The following is a 19,117-nucleotide window of genomic DNA, read 5'->3' as shown; positions in this document are numbered from 1 at the left end:
TTCCCTCATTAGCCACGGTTGAGTCACCTTTTTTGTTTTATTTTTATGCCAAACTGGGATGAACAAATTCTGTAGTTCATCCATGCGGTCTTTGAATGTTTGCCATTGCCTATCCACCGCTAACCCTTTGAGTGACATTCCCCAATCAATCCTACCCAACTCGTGCCTCAGACCATCGTAGTTTCCTTTATTTAAATTGAGGACCCCAGTCTGAGTCAACTACTTCATTCTCCATCTTAATGAAGAATTCGAACATGTTATGATCGCTCCGACCCAAGGGGCCTCGTACAAGATTGCTAATTAATCCTTTCTCGTTACATAATACCCAGTCTAAGATGGCCTGATCTCTGGTTGGTTGCTCAACATATTGGTCCAGGAAACCATCCCGTATACACTCCAGGAATTCCTCCTCCACAGTATTGTTACCAATTTGGTTAGCCCAATCTATATGTAGATTAAAGTCACCCATGATGACTGCTGTGCCCTTATTGCACGCTTCTGTAATTTCCCTTTAAATGCCATCCCCAACCTCCGCATTACTGTTTGGAGGTCTATATACCACTCCCACTAACGTTTTCTGCTCCTTGGTATTTCTCAGTTCTACCCATACAGATTCCACATCATCAGAGCTAATATCCTTCCTTACAATTGTGTTAATCCCTTCTTTAACCAGCAATGTTACCCCACCTCCCTTTCCTTTGTGCCTATCTTTCCCGAATATTGAATACCCCTGGATGTTGAGTTCCCAGCCTTGGCCACCCTGGAGCCATGTTTCCATAATCCCAATCAAATCATATTCGTTTACCTCTATTTGCGCAGCTAATTCATCCACCTTATTACGAATGCTCCTCGCATTAAGACACAAAGCCTTCAGGCTTGTTTTTTTAACGCTCTTAGACCTATTAGAATTATTTACTGTGGCCATGTTTGATTTAAACCGTTGATTTCTCTGACTGCCACTTTTGTTTTTCTCCTTCCTATCTTTTGCTTTTATCCTTGTTTCCCTTTCCTCTGTCCCCCTGCTCAGGTTCCCAACCCCCTGCCATTTTAGTTTAAACCCTCCCCTAGAGCACTAGCAAACACTCCCCCTAGGACATCGGTCCCAGCCCTGCCCAGGTGCAAACCGTCCGGTTTGAACTGGTCCCACCTCCCCCAGAACCGGTTCCAATGTCCCAAGTTTTTTGAGGTTGTAACTAGCAGAATAGATAAGGGGGAACCAGTGGATGTGGTGTATTTGGATTTTCAGAAGGCATTCAATAAGGTGCCACACAAGAGGCTATTGAACAAAATTAGGGCTCATGGGATTGGGGGTAATATACTAGCATGGATTGAGGATTGGTTAATGGACAGAAAACAGAGAGTAGGAATAAACGGGTCATTTTCGGGTAGGCAGGCTGTAACTAGTGGGGTATCGCAAGGATCAGTGCATGGGCCTCAGCTATTCACAATCTATATCAATGATTTGGATGAGGGGACCAAATTTAATATATCCAAGTTTGCTGATGATACAAAGCTGGGTGGGAATGTAAGTTGTTAGGAGGATGTAAAGAGGCTTCAAGGGGATATAGACAGGCTAAGTGAGTAGGCAAAAACATGGCAAATGGAATATAATGCGGAGAAATGTGAAGTTATCCACTTTGGTAGGAAAAATAGAAAAGCAGAATATTTTTCCTATAGTGAGAGATTCGGAAATGTTGGTGTTCAGAGGGACCTGGGTGTCCTTATACATGAATCGCAAAGTTAACATGCAGGTACAGCAAGCAATTAGGAAAGCAAATGGTATGTTGGCCTTTATTACAAGAATTTGAGTATATAAGAGTAAAGGCGTCTTATTGCAATTATATAGGGTCCTGGTGAGACCACACCTGGAGTATTGTGTACAGTTTTGGTCTCCTTACTAAAGGAAGGATATACTTGCCATAGAGGGAGTGCAACGATGGTTCACCAGACTGATTCCTGGGATGAGGGGATTATCCTATGAGGAGAGATTGAGTAGACGAGGCCTATATTCTCTGGAGTTTAGAAGAATGAGAGGTGATCTCATTGAAACATACAAAATTCTTAACAGGGCTTGACAGGGTAATTGCAGGGAGGATGTTTCCCCTGGCTGGGGAGTCTAGAACCAGGGGTCACAGTCTCAGAATAAGGGGTCGGACATTTAGGACTGAGATGAGGAGAAATTTCTTCACTCAGAGGGTGGTGAATCTTTGGAATTCTCTACCCCAGAGGGCTGTGGAGGCTCAGTCATTGAGTATATTCAAGACAGAGATTGATAGGTTTTTGGATATTAAGGGAATCAAGGGATATGGGGATAGTGCAGGAAAGTGGAGTTGAGGTAGAAGATCAGCCATGATCTTATTGAATGGCGGAGCAGGTTCCAGGGGCCAAATCACAGAATCTACAGTGCAGATAGAGGCCATTTCGGCCCATCGAGCCTGCACCGACACATATCCCACCCTATCCCCGTAACCCCACATATTTAATCCCCTAACACTAAGGGTCAATTTATCATAGCCAAATCAACCTAACCTGCACATCTTTGGACGACTCCTGCTCCTATTTCTTATGTTCTTAAACAAAAAATGATGGTGGCCAACGGTAGTGTCATTGCAGCTATCATACATTCCAAAAATTAAACCAGAATGGATGTGGAAGTATTTCAACGTTGGCTAAGTGAACATCTAGCCAGAGTTCCTGGAGTTTAAACCTTAGGCTCACCTAAAGAGCCATGCCAGTTCTCAGCTGGCCCACTTAGGAAAGAAAGGAGATGGAGGAGGAATGGGGGAGAGATTGAGAGAAAGGAAATTAGAGGGAGGAGAAGAGAACAAGAGAGAAATCGAAGGGAAAATGGAAAGAGAAATCAGAGGAAGCAGGAAATGGGGTGGGATCAAAATGAGAGAGAGAGAGAGAGAGAGAGAGAGAAGAGAGCAAGTGAGATAATCCAGAGGAAAAAGTATATAGAAAATCAGTGGTAGCAGGAGGGAGTTTTAAAAAGAAAACAGCATTAAGAAAGAAGCTTGTAAACCTGATTATTTAAGGATGACCACCCACTGACCAGAATTGTGGAAATTTCCACAGCCCAGACCAGCTTTCCCAGTAAAGGAAATGTTTGGCAATGACTAAAATTTTCTCCCCCTCCTCACCCGCCATGCCCCATCTTTGTATTCAGCTGCTCATTGATATTTTAGTAGACAGGTCAGATATTTCAGGCTTTTGGTTCCTTCTAAGATTGTTTGACTCTCAAATACCTCTATTTAGTTCATCTGCACCTTGAATCATCTGAACTGCTAATAAAATGATCATACAAAGGAACACCCAGTCTAACTTGTTTTGTTGATATGTTCCCTAATTGTCTATTTTGTCTGCAGTCCAGTTGAGGTTCCGTGCTCCTGGGCTGCAGTAGTCTGGTGTTCTTGTCACAACAATGAGGATGAAAGTAGTTGTTTAAAAATTAACATATTGTCGACAAATATGAAAAAGACCACCAAGTTTCTCAAATGCCAACTAAAAATCAAGATGAATAGAGAAGCCTAAAACTAAAACAACACTGGCTAGTCATCCAAGAAGTGAGACATTTATGAAACACAAAATTTCAACAATAAAAAGGCAATAGAACAAGAAAGCAAAAATCATTTTTAAAATTTTCTCAAAGACAAACTAGAACATAGACACAAAAGACTGCACTAAAACTAGGACTAAACTTCTTCCATGGACTGCAATTAATATTTGAGAGAGACCAGACTGGCTGTGCGTTAGTTTACTTTCTTCCCTCATCTCCTTGAGACGGATTGCATCATATCCTTATTCAGTGATTTGGCTGAGAACTGCTGTTACAGCTTCAGAAAGAGCTTATTATGAATTCAGCGCAGTCCTTCAAAAGGCAGCTGGACGAGTTCCTCAAAAACAAGGACATCTCTGGATGTAGAAGGTAGACGGGTAGCTGTAATGATTGATATCAGCTGCTGCAGACGTGTGGAGCTTCCTTGATTGCCTCTCTGGGTCGGAGAGGAGTCTCCGAGTTCTTTCCTAAATTAGCCTACGGTATTTTCGTCTCTCCTTGGAGATTGTATGACGGGGGTGGGGGGTGTCGACTGCACCGTATCTGGATGAAATAGCTGAATGGACCACTTGGTCTTCTCCTGTCCTTCTCTGTATATTCATTCAAACATTTAAGTGTTTAAATCTTTCATGTTGCTTCCTTTTTAATGCGAGCTCCTTACTTTCATTTTGCACTGATTTATTTGATGTGGTGGAAGACCTCTTTTGCACTTCAAGAGCTGACTAGTAGATGGCATTTATTCCTTTTTATAGTCAATGAAAGTTTTTTTTAAACCATAGCTCAATGCATGGTGTGGTTAAATGTCGAAATTTAAACAATGCATGTTCAGCAGTAATCTGAGCATACTGGAATTGTACTGTTTCTTAATAAAACTGTGTGTCAGATGCAAATTTAGTTATTACATCTCGGTAAATATTGGGAAGACTGAAGCCACTGTTTTCGGTCCCCACCACAAACTCCATTCCCGAGCCACCGACTCCATCCTTCTCCCTGGCAAATGTCTGAGGCTGAACCGGACTGTTCGTAACCTTAGTGTCGTATTTGACCCCGAGATGACCATCTCCTTCCACCTCCGTATCATCGCCTGACTCCACCCCTGCCTCAGCTCATCTGCTGCTGAAACCCTCATCCATGCCTTTGTTACCTCTAGACTTGACTATTCCAATGCTCTCCTGGTCGGCCTCCCATCTTCCACCCTCCATAAACTTAAGCTCATCCAAAACTCTGCAGCCGGTATCCTAACTCGCACCAAGACCCATTCACCCATCACCCCTGTGCTCGCTGACCTACATTGGCTCCCAGTTGAGCAATGCCTCGATTTTAAAATTCTCATCCTTGTTTTCAAATCCCTGCCTGGCTTCGTCGCCCCCTCCCCCCAACCCCCCCATCTCTGTAACCTCCTCCAGCCCTACAACCCCCAGCGATACCTGCGCTCCTCCAATTCTGGTCTCCTGCGCATCCCTGATTTTAATTGCTTCACCATTGGTGGCTGTGCCTTCAGCTGCCTAGGCCCTAAGCTCTGGAATTCGCTCCCTAAACCTCTCTACCTCTCTTTCCTCCTTTAAGAAGCTCCTTAAAACCTACCTCTTTGACCAAGTTTTTTGTCATCTGCGCCAATATCTCCTTTTGTGGCTCCTGTCAAATTTTGTTTGCTAACACTCCTGTGAAGTGCCTTGGGATGTTTCACTGTGTTAAAGGTGCTATATAAATGCAAGTTGTTGTTGTTGTTAGGTTTAATGCTCAGTTATCCTTAAGATTACTTTTCCACTCCAGCATAAATTTGAGGTATTTACCCTGTCCAAAATCCAATTTTCTCCCCTCTTTTTCTGACTCATACAAAGCATGGTCCCTCCAGAACCTCAAACAAAAGGCCGTTCTACTCAGGAGGCTATTTATTTGTGGGAGGCACCACAACTAAGCAAGGCTGATTCTGTTCCCATCTGCAACTGACGCACATCCTTCCCAGTGGAAGTCACCAAGAATGATTAGGAGTGGGAACCCTGGCTGACTTTTACCCTCCCAATCATTGGGGCCACTGTGGGCAACTACAGCGTGTCCACCACCACCCTGGCTCTGACCGGCTAACTCAGTACTACCAGGGATCAAAACTGGGCACCTTCCTGGGTCCATATGACCACGACAACAGGCAACCCACCAAGCTAGCAGGGGAGCAGAGATCTGGGGCTAAAATTCACTGGTGCCGCGTTTGGGGCGCCAAGCTCGCCTGGGCGCCGGAAGTCCCGCCCCAGATGGAGCCAGGAGCGCCAGCCCGATATTCAGTTTGAGCGCCCCAAGAGGGACGCGGGGCGCTGCTCGAGGCACCCCGCGTCACTCTTGGGGCGCTCAAACTGAATATCGCAGCGCAACGTGCCGCAGCGCCACATGCTGCGGCATGGCGCGCTGTGGTACTGCAGGCCTTCCTCCCCTTCTTAAGGGGGAGGGGCCTGCACCAGCACGATCACCGATCGTGAGTGCCGGCAAAAGAGCCCGGCACCGAGAAGTGCCGGGCTCTCGGGACACAGCCGGCACTGCCCAGGGGAGGGATCAGGAGGCCGGGTGCGAGGAGGTGCTGGCAGGCGGCCACCGGAAAAAATGGCCACCCCGCACCTCCACCTTAATTTGCGCCACTACTGCCACAGGTAGGCCCCATGAAACGGTCACGATTTGTGACCGGCGCTACAGGGGGTGGTGCGACCCAATATCGCATTCGGGGCGGTAGCGGGGCGCTGCGCACACCGATGATGTCATCGGTGGCGGCGCAGCGCTACAGGCTAACGCCGCCACTAGCGCCCTGCTAAATTTCGCGGGAGGTGTGGCCAGTGGCGCTAAAGCCACTGAGAGTCCTCTCTAGGCGCTAACTGGTGGCGCAGCCCACCGAATTTCTAGTTGGAGTTTCGTTTCTTGTTGGCAGTCGGTGATTCTTGCTGACTTCACAGCAGCAGCCCGACAGCTTCAGAGCTTGCGTCATGTTATCATGGGTTTCATAATGGTCCTCAGTAAATTATTTCTCCTTGTTGTTTTAACCTTTTTGACCCCTAGGGTGCTCTCTGCACTGCACACTACCACCTTCCAGAAACTAGCCTTTTTATTCAGTAATCATTTGTTTTCAAGAACAATTGTTTTACCTTTCCTTTGGGATTCCCCCCTACCTGCCACAACTGATATTTACATTTTGGTAAGTACATTTTGTTGAAAATCTACCCGGAAGGGACTCCCTCAAACCAGAATTTACAAAATCTTCGTTTCTAATTTGACAATCCAACCAAAAATTAAATGAGAAAGTTGACATCTTCACAATCAAATCAGGAAGCTGAGCACTGACACACACTCACCTGGGCTTCAATAATCTTCTGTTTGGTATCAATCACTGCCTGCATTTCTGAGTGGTCTTTCTTCAGTTCTTCTTCCACTGCCATCAGTCTGCAAACCAGAGAAGAGGAGTAAAGTGTCAGGACACAAATCCAAGAAGGCAGCTGCACATCACAGGAAGTGACAGCTACTTACAGCAGGGTATGTTTCACCAATGGCGACGACAGTATCTCTTTCAGTCTAAACCAGAGCTGATTTATTATTAGCCCCCAAGGTCCTTCAGAAACCGAGGTAATCCAGGTCCAGTGACTGAACACTGTCCACGTGATCCCAATGAAGCTGCTCTGATCTGGCTATTGGAGGTGACCCCAGGATCAACTGTTGCTCCAATTCTTCCTCTCCTGTACAGTTATGGCTCTTGGCCTCCACACCCAGCATAGCGAAGATCTGTAACTCAGTTTCAACAAATAATGGGAGTGGTGCCCCTTACATGCTGGTGGGCGAAAATGCCAACCTCCACCTCCAATTACATTTGGGTTTGATACTAGGCCCACCGAGGAGTCGCTGCCATGCTGGTTCTGATTCAGTCACAAGGCAGTCTAAAAGCACCAAATGGAAACTAGAATTGTCTCCCTCCCTGCAATAGGTGTCTGACATGCTCCTCACCCTTATAATTGCTGCATTCTTCTATTTATTTCTTACCATCATAAAAGTACAGAATTCTGGTGGCCAGTTTTCAATTTTTAGGGTTATGCTGTCTATTACACCTTTTTCTCACTGAAAGCAGAAACCCAATAGTCCCTGCACTAAACCAAAATGTTTTGACTACCTACCTACCTGCCTATCAATCAGCCCTGACACATGGTGGTAAACCAGCAATACTAAGTAGTTAACAGGTCAGATTGGTGTATGTCACGATCGGCAGTCAGATCTGACAACAGTGACAACAACAACTTGCATTTATATTGGCCCGGATTTTACTGGGGGGGGGGGGAGAAGGTAGGTAATGCACAAGAGACCAGTGTCAGAGGAACAAAGGGTTTCACAGCACATGGAGGGGAAGGGTACTGTTGTGCTGGAGGAGGTTACAAAGACATGGAGGGATGAGGCCATGAAGGGGCTTAAACACACGGATAAGAATTTTAACCTGGAGGTTTTGAGGGACCGGGAGCCACTGTAGGTCAGCAAAGTGATGGGCGAGATTTCCTTCAGCTGCCAGAAATCTAAGGATACAGCCAAGTGATATAACTTAGTACTTCGCTGTTGTGAAGGTTGGGTCGGTGATGAATGATGGTTGCCCTGTGTTAACTTGATGCCATGATTCTTACTTAATAAAAGCCTTTAGTTTTAAGTTTTAACCTCATGGATTCAGGCAGTTATTTGGCACATCACATCATTTGGGAACACAGCATCAGCGGCAGTTACACCGGTGGCAGTGAGTCAGGAGCAGCCCGACCAGAGCGGGCCTGTGTGGGAACACAGCATCGGCGGCAGTTACACCGGCGGCAGTGAGTGAGGAGCAGCCCGACTAGAGCGGGCCTGTGTGGGAACACAGCATCGGCGGCAGTGAGTCAGGAGCAGCCCGACTAGAGCGGGCCTGTGTGGGAACACAGCATCGGTGGCAGTTACACAGGCGGCAGTGAGTGAGGAGCAGCCCGACCAGAGCGGGCCTGCGTGGGAACACAGCATCGGCGGCAGTTACACCGGCGGCAGTGAGTGAGGAGCAGCCCGACTAGAGCGGGCCTGTGTGGGAACACAGCATCGGCGGCAGTTACACAGGCGGCAGTGAGTGAGGAGCAGCCCGACTAGAGCGGGCCTGGGTGGGAACACAGCATCGGCGGCAGTGAGCGAGGGGCAGCCCGACTAGAGCGGACCTGTGTGGGAACACAGCATCGGCGGCAGTTCAAACCGGCGGCAGTGAGTCAGGAGCAGCCCGACTAGAGCGGGCCTGTGTGGGAACACAGCATCGGCGGCAGTTCAAACCGGTGGCAGTGAGTCAGGAGCAGCCCGACTAGAGCGGGCCTGTGTGGGAACACAGCATCAGCGGCAGTTACACCGGCGGCAGTGAGTCAGGAGCAGCCCGACCAGAGCAGGCCTGCGTGGGAACACAGCATCGGCGGCAGTGAGTGAGGAGCGGCCCGACCAGTTCAACAGCAGGGGAGAGAGGTAAAAAGTAATCAAAGTGTGACGTCACCAGGAAGCAGGTAAGTGATTGGTTGGTGAGTATTTCTCTTTTTTTTTAAACTTTAACTCTGGTTTATAGTTTCTAAGGTCTCTCTGGTGTAGCAGGGACTGTTGGTAAACCAGTTAACAATAGTGTAATTAGTGGGATTGATTGATTTAATTTAAATTCAATTAATTAAAGGGTAAGTCATGGCAGGACAGCCGGGCCCCGTGATCTGCTCCTCCTGCGATATGTGGGAACTCAGGGACACTGCCTGTGTCCCTGACAACTACATGTGCAGGAAGTGCGTCCAGCTGCAGCTACTGACAGACCGCATTGCGGCGCTGGAGCTGTGATTGGACACATACTGGAGCGTTCACGATGCTCAGGACAACGTGAATAGCACATTTACGGAGTTGGACACACCGCAGGTAGAGGTTGGACAGGAAGAAAGGGAATGGGTGACCAACAGGCAGAGTACTAGGCGCAGGCAGGTAGTGCAGGGGTCCCCGGTGGCCATCCCCCTCTCCAACAGATACACCACTTTGAGTACTGTTGGGGGGGATGGCTTATCAGAGGAAGGCAGCAGCAGCCAACTTCCTGGCACCAGGGGTGGTTCTGCTGCACAGAATGGGAGGAAAAAGAGGGGTAGAGCTATAGTAATAGGGGATTCAATTGTAAGGGGAATAGATAGGCGTTTCTGCGGCCGCAAACGAGACTCCAGGATGGTGTGTTGCCTCCCTGGTGCAAGGGTCAAGGATGTCTCCGAGCGACTCCAGAACATCTTGGAAGGGGAGGGTGAACAGCCAGTTGTCGTGGTGCATATAGGCACCAACGATATAGGTAAAAAGCGGGATGAGGTCCTAAAAGCGGAGTATAGGGAGTTAGGAGATAAATTAAAAAACAGGACCTCAAAGGTAGTAATCTCAGGATTGCTACCAGTGCCACGTGCTAGTCAGAGTAGAAATAGAAGGATACTTCAGATGAATACGTGGCTAAAAGAATGGTGCCAGGGGGAGGGATTCAAGTTCCTGGGACATTGGAACCGGTTCTGGGGGAAGTGGGACCAGTTCAAACCGGACGGTTTGCACCTGGGCAGGGCTGGAACCAATGTCCTAGGGGGAGTGTTTGCTAGTGCTGTGGGGGAGGGTTTAAACTAAAATGGCAGGGGGTTGGGAACCTGAGCAGGGAGACAGAGGAAAGGGAAACAAGGATAAAAGCAAAAGATAGGAAGGAGAAAAACAAAAGTGGCAGTCAGAGAAATCAACGGTTTAAATCAAACATGGCCACAGTAAATAATAATTCTAATAGGTCTAAGAACGTTAAAAAAACAAGCCTGAAGGCTTTGTGTCTTAATGCGAGGAGCATTTGTAATAAGGTGGATGAATTGGCTGCGCAAATAGAAGTAAACAAATACGATCTGGTTGGGATTACGGAAATGTGGCTCAAGGAAGGCCAGGACTGGGAACTCAACATCCAGGGGTATTCGATATTCAGGAAAGATAGGCAAAAAGGAAAGGGAGGTGGGGTAGCATTACTGGTTAAAGAAGGGATTAACACAATTGTAATGAAGGATATTAGCTCTGATGAGGTGGAATCTGTATGGGTAGAATTGAGAAATACTAAGGGGAAAAAAACGTTAGTGGGAGTGGTTTACAGACCTCCAAACAGTAAGGCGGAGGTTGGGGATGGCATTAAAAGAGAAATTAAAGAAGCGTGCAATAAGGACACAGCAGTCATCATGGGTGACTTTAATCTACATATAGATTGGGCCAACCAAATGAGTAACAATACTGTGGAGGAGGAATTCCTGGAGTGTTTATGGGATGGTTTCCTGGACCAATATGTCGAGGAACCAACCAGAGATCAGGCCATCTTAGACTGGGTATTATGTAACGAGAAAGGATTAATTAGCAATCTTGTTGTAAGAGGCCCCTTGGGTCGGAGCGATCATAATATGATCGAATTCTTCATTAAGATGGAGAATGAAGTAGTTGACTCAGAGACTAGGGTCCTCAATTTAAATAAAGGAAACTATGATGGTCTGAGGAGCGAGTTGGGTAGGATTGATTGGGGAATGGCACTCAAAGGGTTGACGGTGGATAGGCAATAGCAAACATTCAAAGACCGAATGGATGAACTACAGAATTTGTTCATCCCAGTTTGGCATAAAAATAAAACAAAAAAGGTGACCCAACCATGGCTAACAAGGGAAATTAGGGATAGCATAAGGTCCAAGGAGAGGGCATATAAATTGGCCAGAAAAAGCAATAATCCTGAGGATTGGGAGCAGTTTAGGATTCAACAAAGGAGGACAAAGGGATTAATTAAGAAAGGGAAAATAGAATGAGAGTAAGCTTGCAGAGAACATAAAAACTGACTGTAAAAGCTTTTATAGATATGTGAAGAGAAAAAGATTGGTGAAGTCAAGCGTAGGTCCCTTGCAGTCAGAATCGGGGGAATTTATAATGGGGAACAAAGAAATGGCAGACCAACTAAATACATATTTTGGTTCTGTCTTCACAAAGGTGGACACAAATAACCTCCCAGAGATGCTGGGGAACATAGGGTCTGATGAAAGGGTGGAACTGAAAGAAATCAGTATTTGTAGGGAAATGGTGTTAGGAAAATTGATGGGACTGAAGGCCGATAAATCCCCAGGGCCTGATAATCTACATCCCAGGGTACTTAAGGAAGTGGCCCTAGAAATAGTAGATGCATTGCTGGTCATCTTCCAGAACTCGATAGACTCTGGAATGTTACCCCACTATTCAAAAAAGGTGGTAGAGAAAAGGCGGGGAATTATAGACCGGTAAGCTTGACATCGGTAGTGGGGAAAATGCTAGAGTCCATTATAAAAGATGTAATAGCAGAGCACTTGGAAAGCAGTGACTGGATCGGACAAAGTCAACATGGATTTACAAAAGGTAAATCATGCTTGACTAATCTACTGGAATTTTTTGAGGATGTAACTGGTAAAATAGATAAGGGAGAACCAGTGGATGTGGTGTATTTGGACTTTCAGAAGGCTTTCGATAAGGTCCCGCATAAGAGATTAGCGTGCAAAATTAAGGCACATGGGATTGGGGGCAAGGTATTGACTTGGATAGAGAACTGGTTGGCGGACAGAAAGCAAAGAGTTGGAATAAACGGGTCGTTTTCCGAGTGGCAGGCAGTGACTAGTGGGGTACCGCAAGGATCGGTCCTAGGACCCCAGCTGTTCACAATATATATTAATGATCTGGACGAGGGAATTGGATGTAATATCTCCAAATTTGCAGACGACACAAAGCTGGGGGGGAGGGTATGCTGTGAGGAGGATGACGTGAAACTCCAGCACGATTTGGACAGGTTGGGTGATTGGGCAAAAACATGGCAAATGCACTATAATGTGGATAAATGTGAGGTTATCCACTTTGGTGGCAAAAACAGGAAGGCAGATTATTATTTGAATGGTAATAGATTGGGAGAAGGGGAAGTACAAAGAGACCTGGGTGTTCTTGTGCACCAGTCGCTGAAGGTAAGCATGCAGGTGCAGCAGGCGGTTAAGAAGGCAAATGGTATGTTGGCCTTCGTAGCAAGAGGGTTCGAGTACAGGAACAAGGATGTCTTGCTACAGTTGTACAGGGCCTTGGTGAGACCACACCTTGAGTATTGTGTGCAGTTTTGGTCGCCTTACCTGAGGAAGGACGTTCTTGCCATGGAAGGAGTGAAGCGAAGATTCACCAGGCTGATACCTGGGATGGCAGGAATGACGTATGAGGAGAGATTGTGTCGATTGGGCTTATACTCACTGGAGTTTAGAAGATTGAGAGGGGATCTCATCGAAACCTATAAAATTCTGTCAGGCCTGGACAGACTAGATGCAGGAAGGATGTTTCTGATGGCCGGGGAGTCCAGAACCAGGGGTCATAGTCTAAGGATAAGGGGTAAGCCATTTAGGACTGAAATGAGGAGGAATTTCTTCACCCAGAGAGTGGTGAACCTGTGGAATTCTCTGCCACAGAGGGCGGTGGAGGCCAGTTCATTAAGTATATTCAAGAAAGAGTTGGATATATTTCTTAAGGCTAAAGGCATCAAGGGATATGGGGAGAAGGCAGGGACCGGGTACTGAATTTGGATGATCAGCCATGATCTCATTGAATGGCGGAGCAGGCTCGAAGGGCCGAATGGCCTACTCCTGCTCCTATCTTCTATGTATCTATGTGATATGATTTGAGTGGAGTTCTGACTTCACCTGCACCAGTAAAGTGCGAGAGACAGTAATGGATGCATCTCAGAATGAAGAGGTAGCATCCAATCAGGAATAGAGACATGATCTGAACATTAACGTCCTCAATTTTCAGAGGGTTTAGTTACTGTTTAACACAGATATTTTTCTTGGTGTTGCTGTGTTTTTATTTGAACATGACAACAGTGTTGTGTGCCCCAAGTCATTCACAAGACTGATTTTTGACTTGACACCTCAAGGTGTACTAGACTTATTACACAGGACTTGGAGAATGAAGTTTTTTGAAGATGCTTTTGTTTTGAATTGGAGGAGGACGCGCTGCTCCCACAACCTGTAGTATGGCTGACCTGCTGATGATTGTCTTCATCTGGCTGTCCTTTTCCTCCTGCTGCCTTCTCAGCCTCTCCTCACTGTCTTCCAACCTGGACTTGTACTCAAGCAGGAGTTTCTGCATCTGTTGCTCCTGGGCAAGCAGGCGCCGCTCGTATTCCTCCAGCCGCCGACTTGACACCTTCAGCCGATCCTTCAGCTTCGCAATCTCCTGCTCATACTGTCAGGGAAACCAGTGAGAAACATCTCAGCACCAGACACCAAAGATGTAGTTTCTTTTATACCATTTATCCGAGGGTTAAATCAAAGTACCAATATGAAATTGCATCAATGGTCTGTCACCATTTGCAAATCTCGAGATAATATAAGTATTACACAAAAAGGTTCCAATAGTTGAGAGCATATTATATAAATGCCAATGTCAAGAAATATTGCATGGCATGTGGAGAACTGAAGTGGAAGACAAAGCAAAATGGAGCTCTTGAATTGGCCACTTTGTGTGTGTGAAAGTGGCTGGAGGCAAACTGCTGTTTGATTTTACTCTTCCTCCCTTGGCAAATTCCCTTGCCTCAATTCTATATCTCATGTTGACAAAGAAAAAGCAGGAGTAGGCCATTCGGCCCTTCGAGCCTGCTCCGCCATTCAATATGATCATGGCTGATCCTCCATCTCAATACCATTATTTCCACTCTCTCCCCATAACCCTTGATGCATTTTGTGTCTAGAAATCTATCTATCTATCTCCTTCTTAAATATATTCAGTGACTTGGCCTCCACAGCCTTCTGTGGAAGAGAATTCCACAGGTTCACCACCCTCTGAGTGAAGAAATTTCTCGAAGGGCCGATTGGCCTACTCCTGCTCCTATTTCTTATGTTCTTATGTAAATGGTCTACCCCGTATCCTGAGACTGTGACAACTCGTTCTAGACCCCCCCCAGTCAGGGGAAACATCCTCCCTGCATCCAGTCTGTCTAGCCATGTCAGAATTTTATATGTTTCAATGATATCCCCTCTCATTCTTCTAAACTCTAGTGAATACAGGCCTAGTCGACCCAATCGCTCCTCATACGACAGTCCTGCCATCCCAGGAATCAGTCTGGTGAACCTTCGCTGCACTCCCTCTATGGCAAGTATATCCTTTCTTAGGTAAGGAGTCCAAAACTGCACACAGTACTCCAGGTGTGGTCTCACCAAGGCCCTGTATAACTGTAGAAAGACATCCTTGCTCCTGTACTCAAATCCTCTTGCAACGAAGGCCAACATACCATTTGCCTTCCAAACTGCTTGCTGCACCTGCATGTTTGCTTTCAGTGACTGGTGTACAAGGACACCCAGGTCCCTTTGTACGTCAACATTTCCCAATCTATCACCATTTAAATACTCTGCCTTTCTGTTTTTCCTACCGAAGTGGATAACTTCACATTTATCCACGTTATACTGCATCTGCCATGTATTTGCCCACTCACTCAACTTGTCTAAATCACCTTGAAGCCTCTTTGCATCCTCCTCACAACTCACAATCCCACCTAGTTTCGTGTCGTCAGCAAACTTGGAAATATTACATTTGGTTCCCTTATCCAAATCATTGATATATATTGTGAATAGCTGGGGCCCAAGCACTGATCCCTGCGGTACCCCACTAGTCACCGCCTGCCACCCCGAAAAAGACCCATTTATTCCTACTCTCTGTTTCCTGTCTGTTAACCAATTTTCAATCCATGCCAGTATATTACCCCCAATCCCATGTGCTTTAATTTTGCACACTAACCTCTTATGTGGGACTTTATCAAAGGCCTTCTGAAAATCCAAATACACCACATCCACAGGTTCTCCCTTATCTATTCTACCAGTTACATCCTCAAAAACCCCCAGTAGGTTTGTCAAACACGACTTTCCTTTCATAAATCCATGTTGACTTTGTCTAATCCTGTTGATGTATTCCAAGTGTCCTGTTATCACATCCTTTATAATAGACTCTAGCATTTTCCCTACGACTGATGTTAGGCTAACCGGTCTGTAGTTCCAGGTTTTCGCTCTCCCTCCTTTTTTAAATAGTGGGGTTACATTTACCACCCTCCAATCTGCTGGAACTGTTCCATAATCTATAGAAGTTTGGAAGATGACAACCAATGCATCCACTATTTCCATGGCTACTTCTTTTAGTACTCTGGGATGCAGATTATCAGGCCCTGGGGATTTATCGGCTTTCAGTCCCATTAATTTCTCCAGCATTATTTTTTTACTAATACTAATTTCCTTTAATTCCTCCTTCTCACTAGAACCTTGGTTCCCTAGCATTTCTGGGAAATTATTTGCGTCCTCTTCCGTGAAGACAGAACCAAAGTATTTGTTTAATTGCTCTGCCATTTCCTTGTTTCCCATTATAAATTCTCCCGTTTCTGACTAAATGATCTACATTTGTCTTCACTACTCTTTTTCTTTTTACATACTTGTAGAAGTTTTGCAGTCTGCTTTTATGTTCCTTGAAAGTTTACTCTCATACTCTATTTTTCCCCTCAATCAATCTCTTGGTCCTCTTTTGCTGAACTCTAAACTGCTCCCAATCCTCAAGCTTGCTACTTTTTCTGGCAACTTTATATGACTCCTCTTTGGATCTAATGCTATCCTTAATTTCTTTTGTTAGCCATGGTTGGGCCGCTTTTCCTTTTGTGTTTTTGCGCCAGAAAGGAATGTATAACTGTTACAATTCATGCATTCATTCCTTAAATGTTAGCCATTGCCTATCCACCGTCATGCCTTTTAATGAAGCTCCCCAATCTATCATAGCCAACTCACTCCTCATGCCATCGTAGTTTCCTTTGTTTAGATTTAGGACCCTAGTTTCGGATTGGACTTCTTCACTTTCCATCTCAATGAAGAATTCTATCATGTTATGGTCACTCTCCCCTAAAGGACCCCGCACAACAAGATTATTAATTAACCCCTTCTCATTACACAAAACAGCAGGGCCAAAATGAGACGCTCACCATGAGATATTGGTACTGCAAAAGCACATGCTAAAATTGAGTGTGACACCACATAGGAGCACCACTGCCAAAAGGCTGTCCTGATTAAGCTAACTTTATAGCACAAAGGTGTCCAAACGTGATGTCTTAGTGAGCCAATTTGCATTTACAGTATTGATTCAGAATTTGCCAATATCATGAGGCGTGTTGTGCTCGCCGCAGCACTGAACATATGTGAAGATGCTACTAAAATAAACTTGATTCTCAGAAAATAAATAATTCTACTTAAGATCAGACAACTAGTTGCTCAAGAAGAACAGTGAAGTATTTAATTGTTTTAAATACACCGCTGTTATTCTAGAATGAGTTCTGACGAAGAGTTAGAAACCTGAAACTTTACCTTCTTTTCCTTTTTCCTCAAATGCTGCCAGACCTGCTGCGTATTTCCAGCATTTTTCTATTTTTGTTTCAGATTTCCAGCATCTACAGTATTTTATTTTTTGTTTACTTGTTTTAAGTTCTGCTATAGCAGGGGTGTCTAAATTATGACCAGGGTTCAGAGCCAGCCTTAATCCGTGGATGTATAGTTTTTTTTAAAATATATATATCAGCCTGTACACATCACGATGCCACTCTTCTCTCTCTGCCTCCGAGTTCATACCCACCTGAATCAAATTTCACGCTGGCAACCTCATTACGCAGCTGCAGGTTCCTTGGCCATCCCAAGCACTACAGTTCACTCCTACCTCCTGCTGTTGTGATTGAAGGTTGCCGTACATGGTGAGCAGGAATTCCTGATATTGAGAACACTTTGCCCACAGAGTGCAGCTGCATTCACCCACTTGGAGCAGCAGTGGCAGGAGGTAGGAATTAGCAGCAGCGCTGAGAGGGGAGGAACTGGGAGCTGCATCAAAGGGATTTAGTTTGGAAACAATGCTATGTTCAGGCTGGACCTGAACCCTGGTCATAATTTAGACACCCTTTGACCTGTTATAGCAAAACTTAAAACAATGAAATACTCTGCTGTTATTCTTAAACTAATTGCCTGACTTTCAGTAAAAAAAAATTCCTGCAAAACAAAAACCTTTTCTCAGTTAATCTTAAATAGCATCGCCATCTGATTTGAGTGCTGCAGCTTACACAACATACCCAGTGGTATTGGCAAATTTTGAATCAGTACTGTAAATGGAAACTGGTTCTGAATTCACCAGTCACACTGAAACACAATCATGATTTTTGGGCAAGCTTAGGCTTCAACCACGGTGTCGCAATTATTGGAATTTTACGTTTTTTTTTGCAAGAATAAAAAAGGCCCAAAACATCCTGCAGTATTTGTCTTGCAAGGAATGTTCTCCACTTCAGTGCAGAACCAATCACTCTCCTCACTTGGTTCACCGCTGTTCACTCACAACCTGACTCAGACAGTTGTCAGTTAACAGTAACCATCTAAAACTGTGGTTCCGACTGTGGATATAACACAAAAGAACAGTATCTGTCACGCAGACTCAAAATCTGCCAGAGCAGACCGTGGCGGCAACATATTCCTTAGATGCCGCAGGAGAGAGAGAGTCAGGTCGCATAAATGTCAATGCATTTCATTTTTATTTAGGGGATGTGAAAGAGAGAATCATTTCAGAAGCTAATCAGTATTGTCATCAGGATTTTAGTAACTAATGGAGATGTGAAATTTTTATGTAGCTACACTTCTGGCAATTTTTTCCCACTAGGGATTTCAGAAAAACATAAATGATAAGTCTGTGGCATTTTCATACTGTGCCACTTGAACAGTGAAAAACAACCAGCAATAACAAATCCAAATTCTCTCCTTCTTGAGCTCCGTCTGGAGAGAGCATTTTGATCTGTCCAACACTATGTGAAGGACTGGTGCTTACAGGTCTGTCATTGGTTGTGGATGCAATTTGTAGCAATAAATTAAAATCACACTGATATTTTAGAACAGACCAGTCTAATTAGTAGATAGATTTATTACTAAAACTTCAATGATAAAAGTGAAGGGTGCATTCGTCAGAACCTACTTTTTAAATCTTTCTCATTGTGCGGTTTATTTCCCCCACCCCCAGAGGCAAACTGCTCACTTTTGCCAAGTGAATAGTGTCCTTGCCCCTAAACTCGAATTGGGACAGAAATAAGCACTTTTTAACCTACCCTTTCTGCGTGTTTACTCTCCTCACGAATTTGGTCTGTCTCGTCATCTTCCAAGTACTGTCCATTATTCAGAACCCAAGCAGCTGTTCTCTCAACTGGTGACATGGTGGCAGTCTCCACCGGCGACTGGACCTGCATTGATTAGAGTCAGACGACTAGCATAAACTTCTATACGTTGCCAGAGAGTCACCGCCACAAAAAACCAGAGCCAGTATCGGCGTGAGTGCAGTGTCTCTCTCTCTCACTGCGTCACTCTGTGTACACAGGGACTACACACTAATTGCAGATGAAGTAAATAATACCAAAGAAATGCAGCAACTGTGTGGCTAATTCCTCAAATCAGTGATGGCCAGCACACTGATTACAAGGGCCTGTGCGACTGCAGCACACGA

The 19,117-nt window shown here is 45.3% G+C and overlaps 1 protein-coding gene across 12 annotated transcripts in view; it reads right to left on the bottom strand.

Annotated features, from left to right (window-relative positions):
• Positions 1–19,117, bottom strand: part of rasal2 (RAS protein activator like 2) — a 496,897-nt gene that overhangs the window by 12,537 nt on the left and 465,243 nt on the right. For 11 of the 12 annotated variants that reach the window (XM_085982240.1, XM_085982244.1, XM_085982242.1 and 8 more), the window contains 3 exons: positions 18,726–18,857; positions 13,611–13,813; positions 6,892–6,979 (listed from right to left, as the gene is read on the bottom strand). In XM_085982240.1, the coding sequence (XP_085838366.1) occupies positions 6,892–6,979; positions 13,611–13,813; positions 18,726–18,857 (423 nt within the window). The remainder of the gene's footprint in view (positions 1–6,891; positions 6,980–13,610; positions 13,814–18,725; positions 18,858–19,117) is intronic. The other variant, XM_085982239.1, reaches the window with a different exon arrangement.

Source organism: Somniosus microcephalus, chromosome 3, assembly GCF_052327205.1.
Source record: "Somniosus microcephalus isolate GS21.2 chromosome 3, FLI_Smic_1.0, whole genome shotgun sequence".
NCBI classification, from domain to species: Eukaryota; Metazoa; Chordata; class Chondrichthyes; order Squaliformes; family Somniosidae; genus Somniosus; species Somniosus microcephalus.
This window is presented reverse-complemented; position numbering and strand designations above follow the sequence as displayed.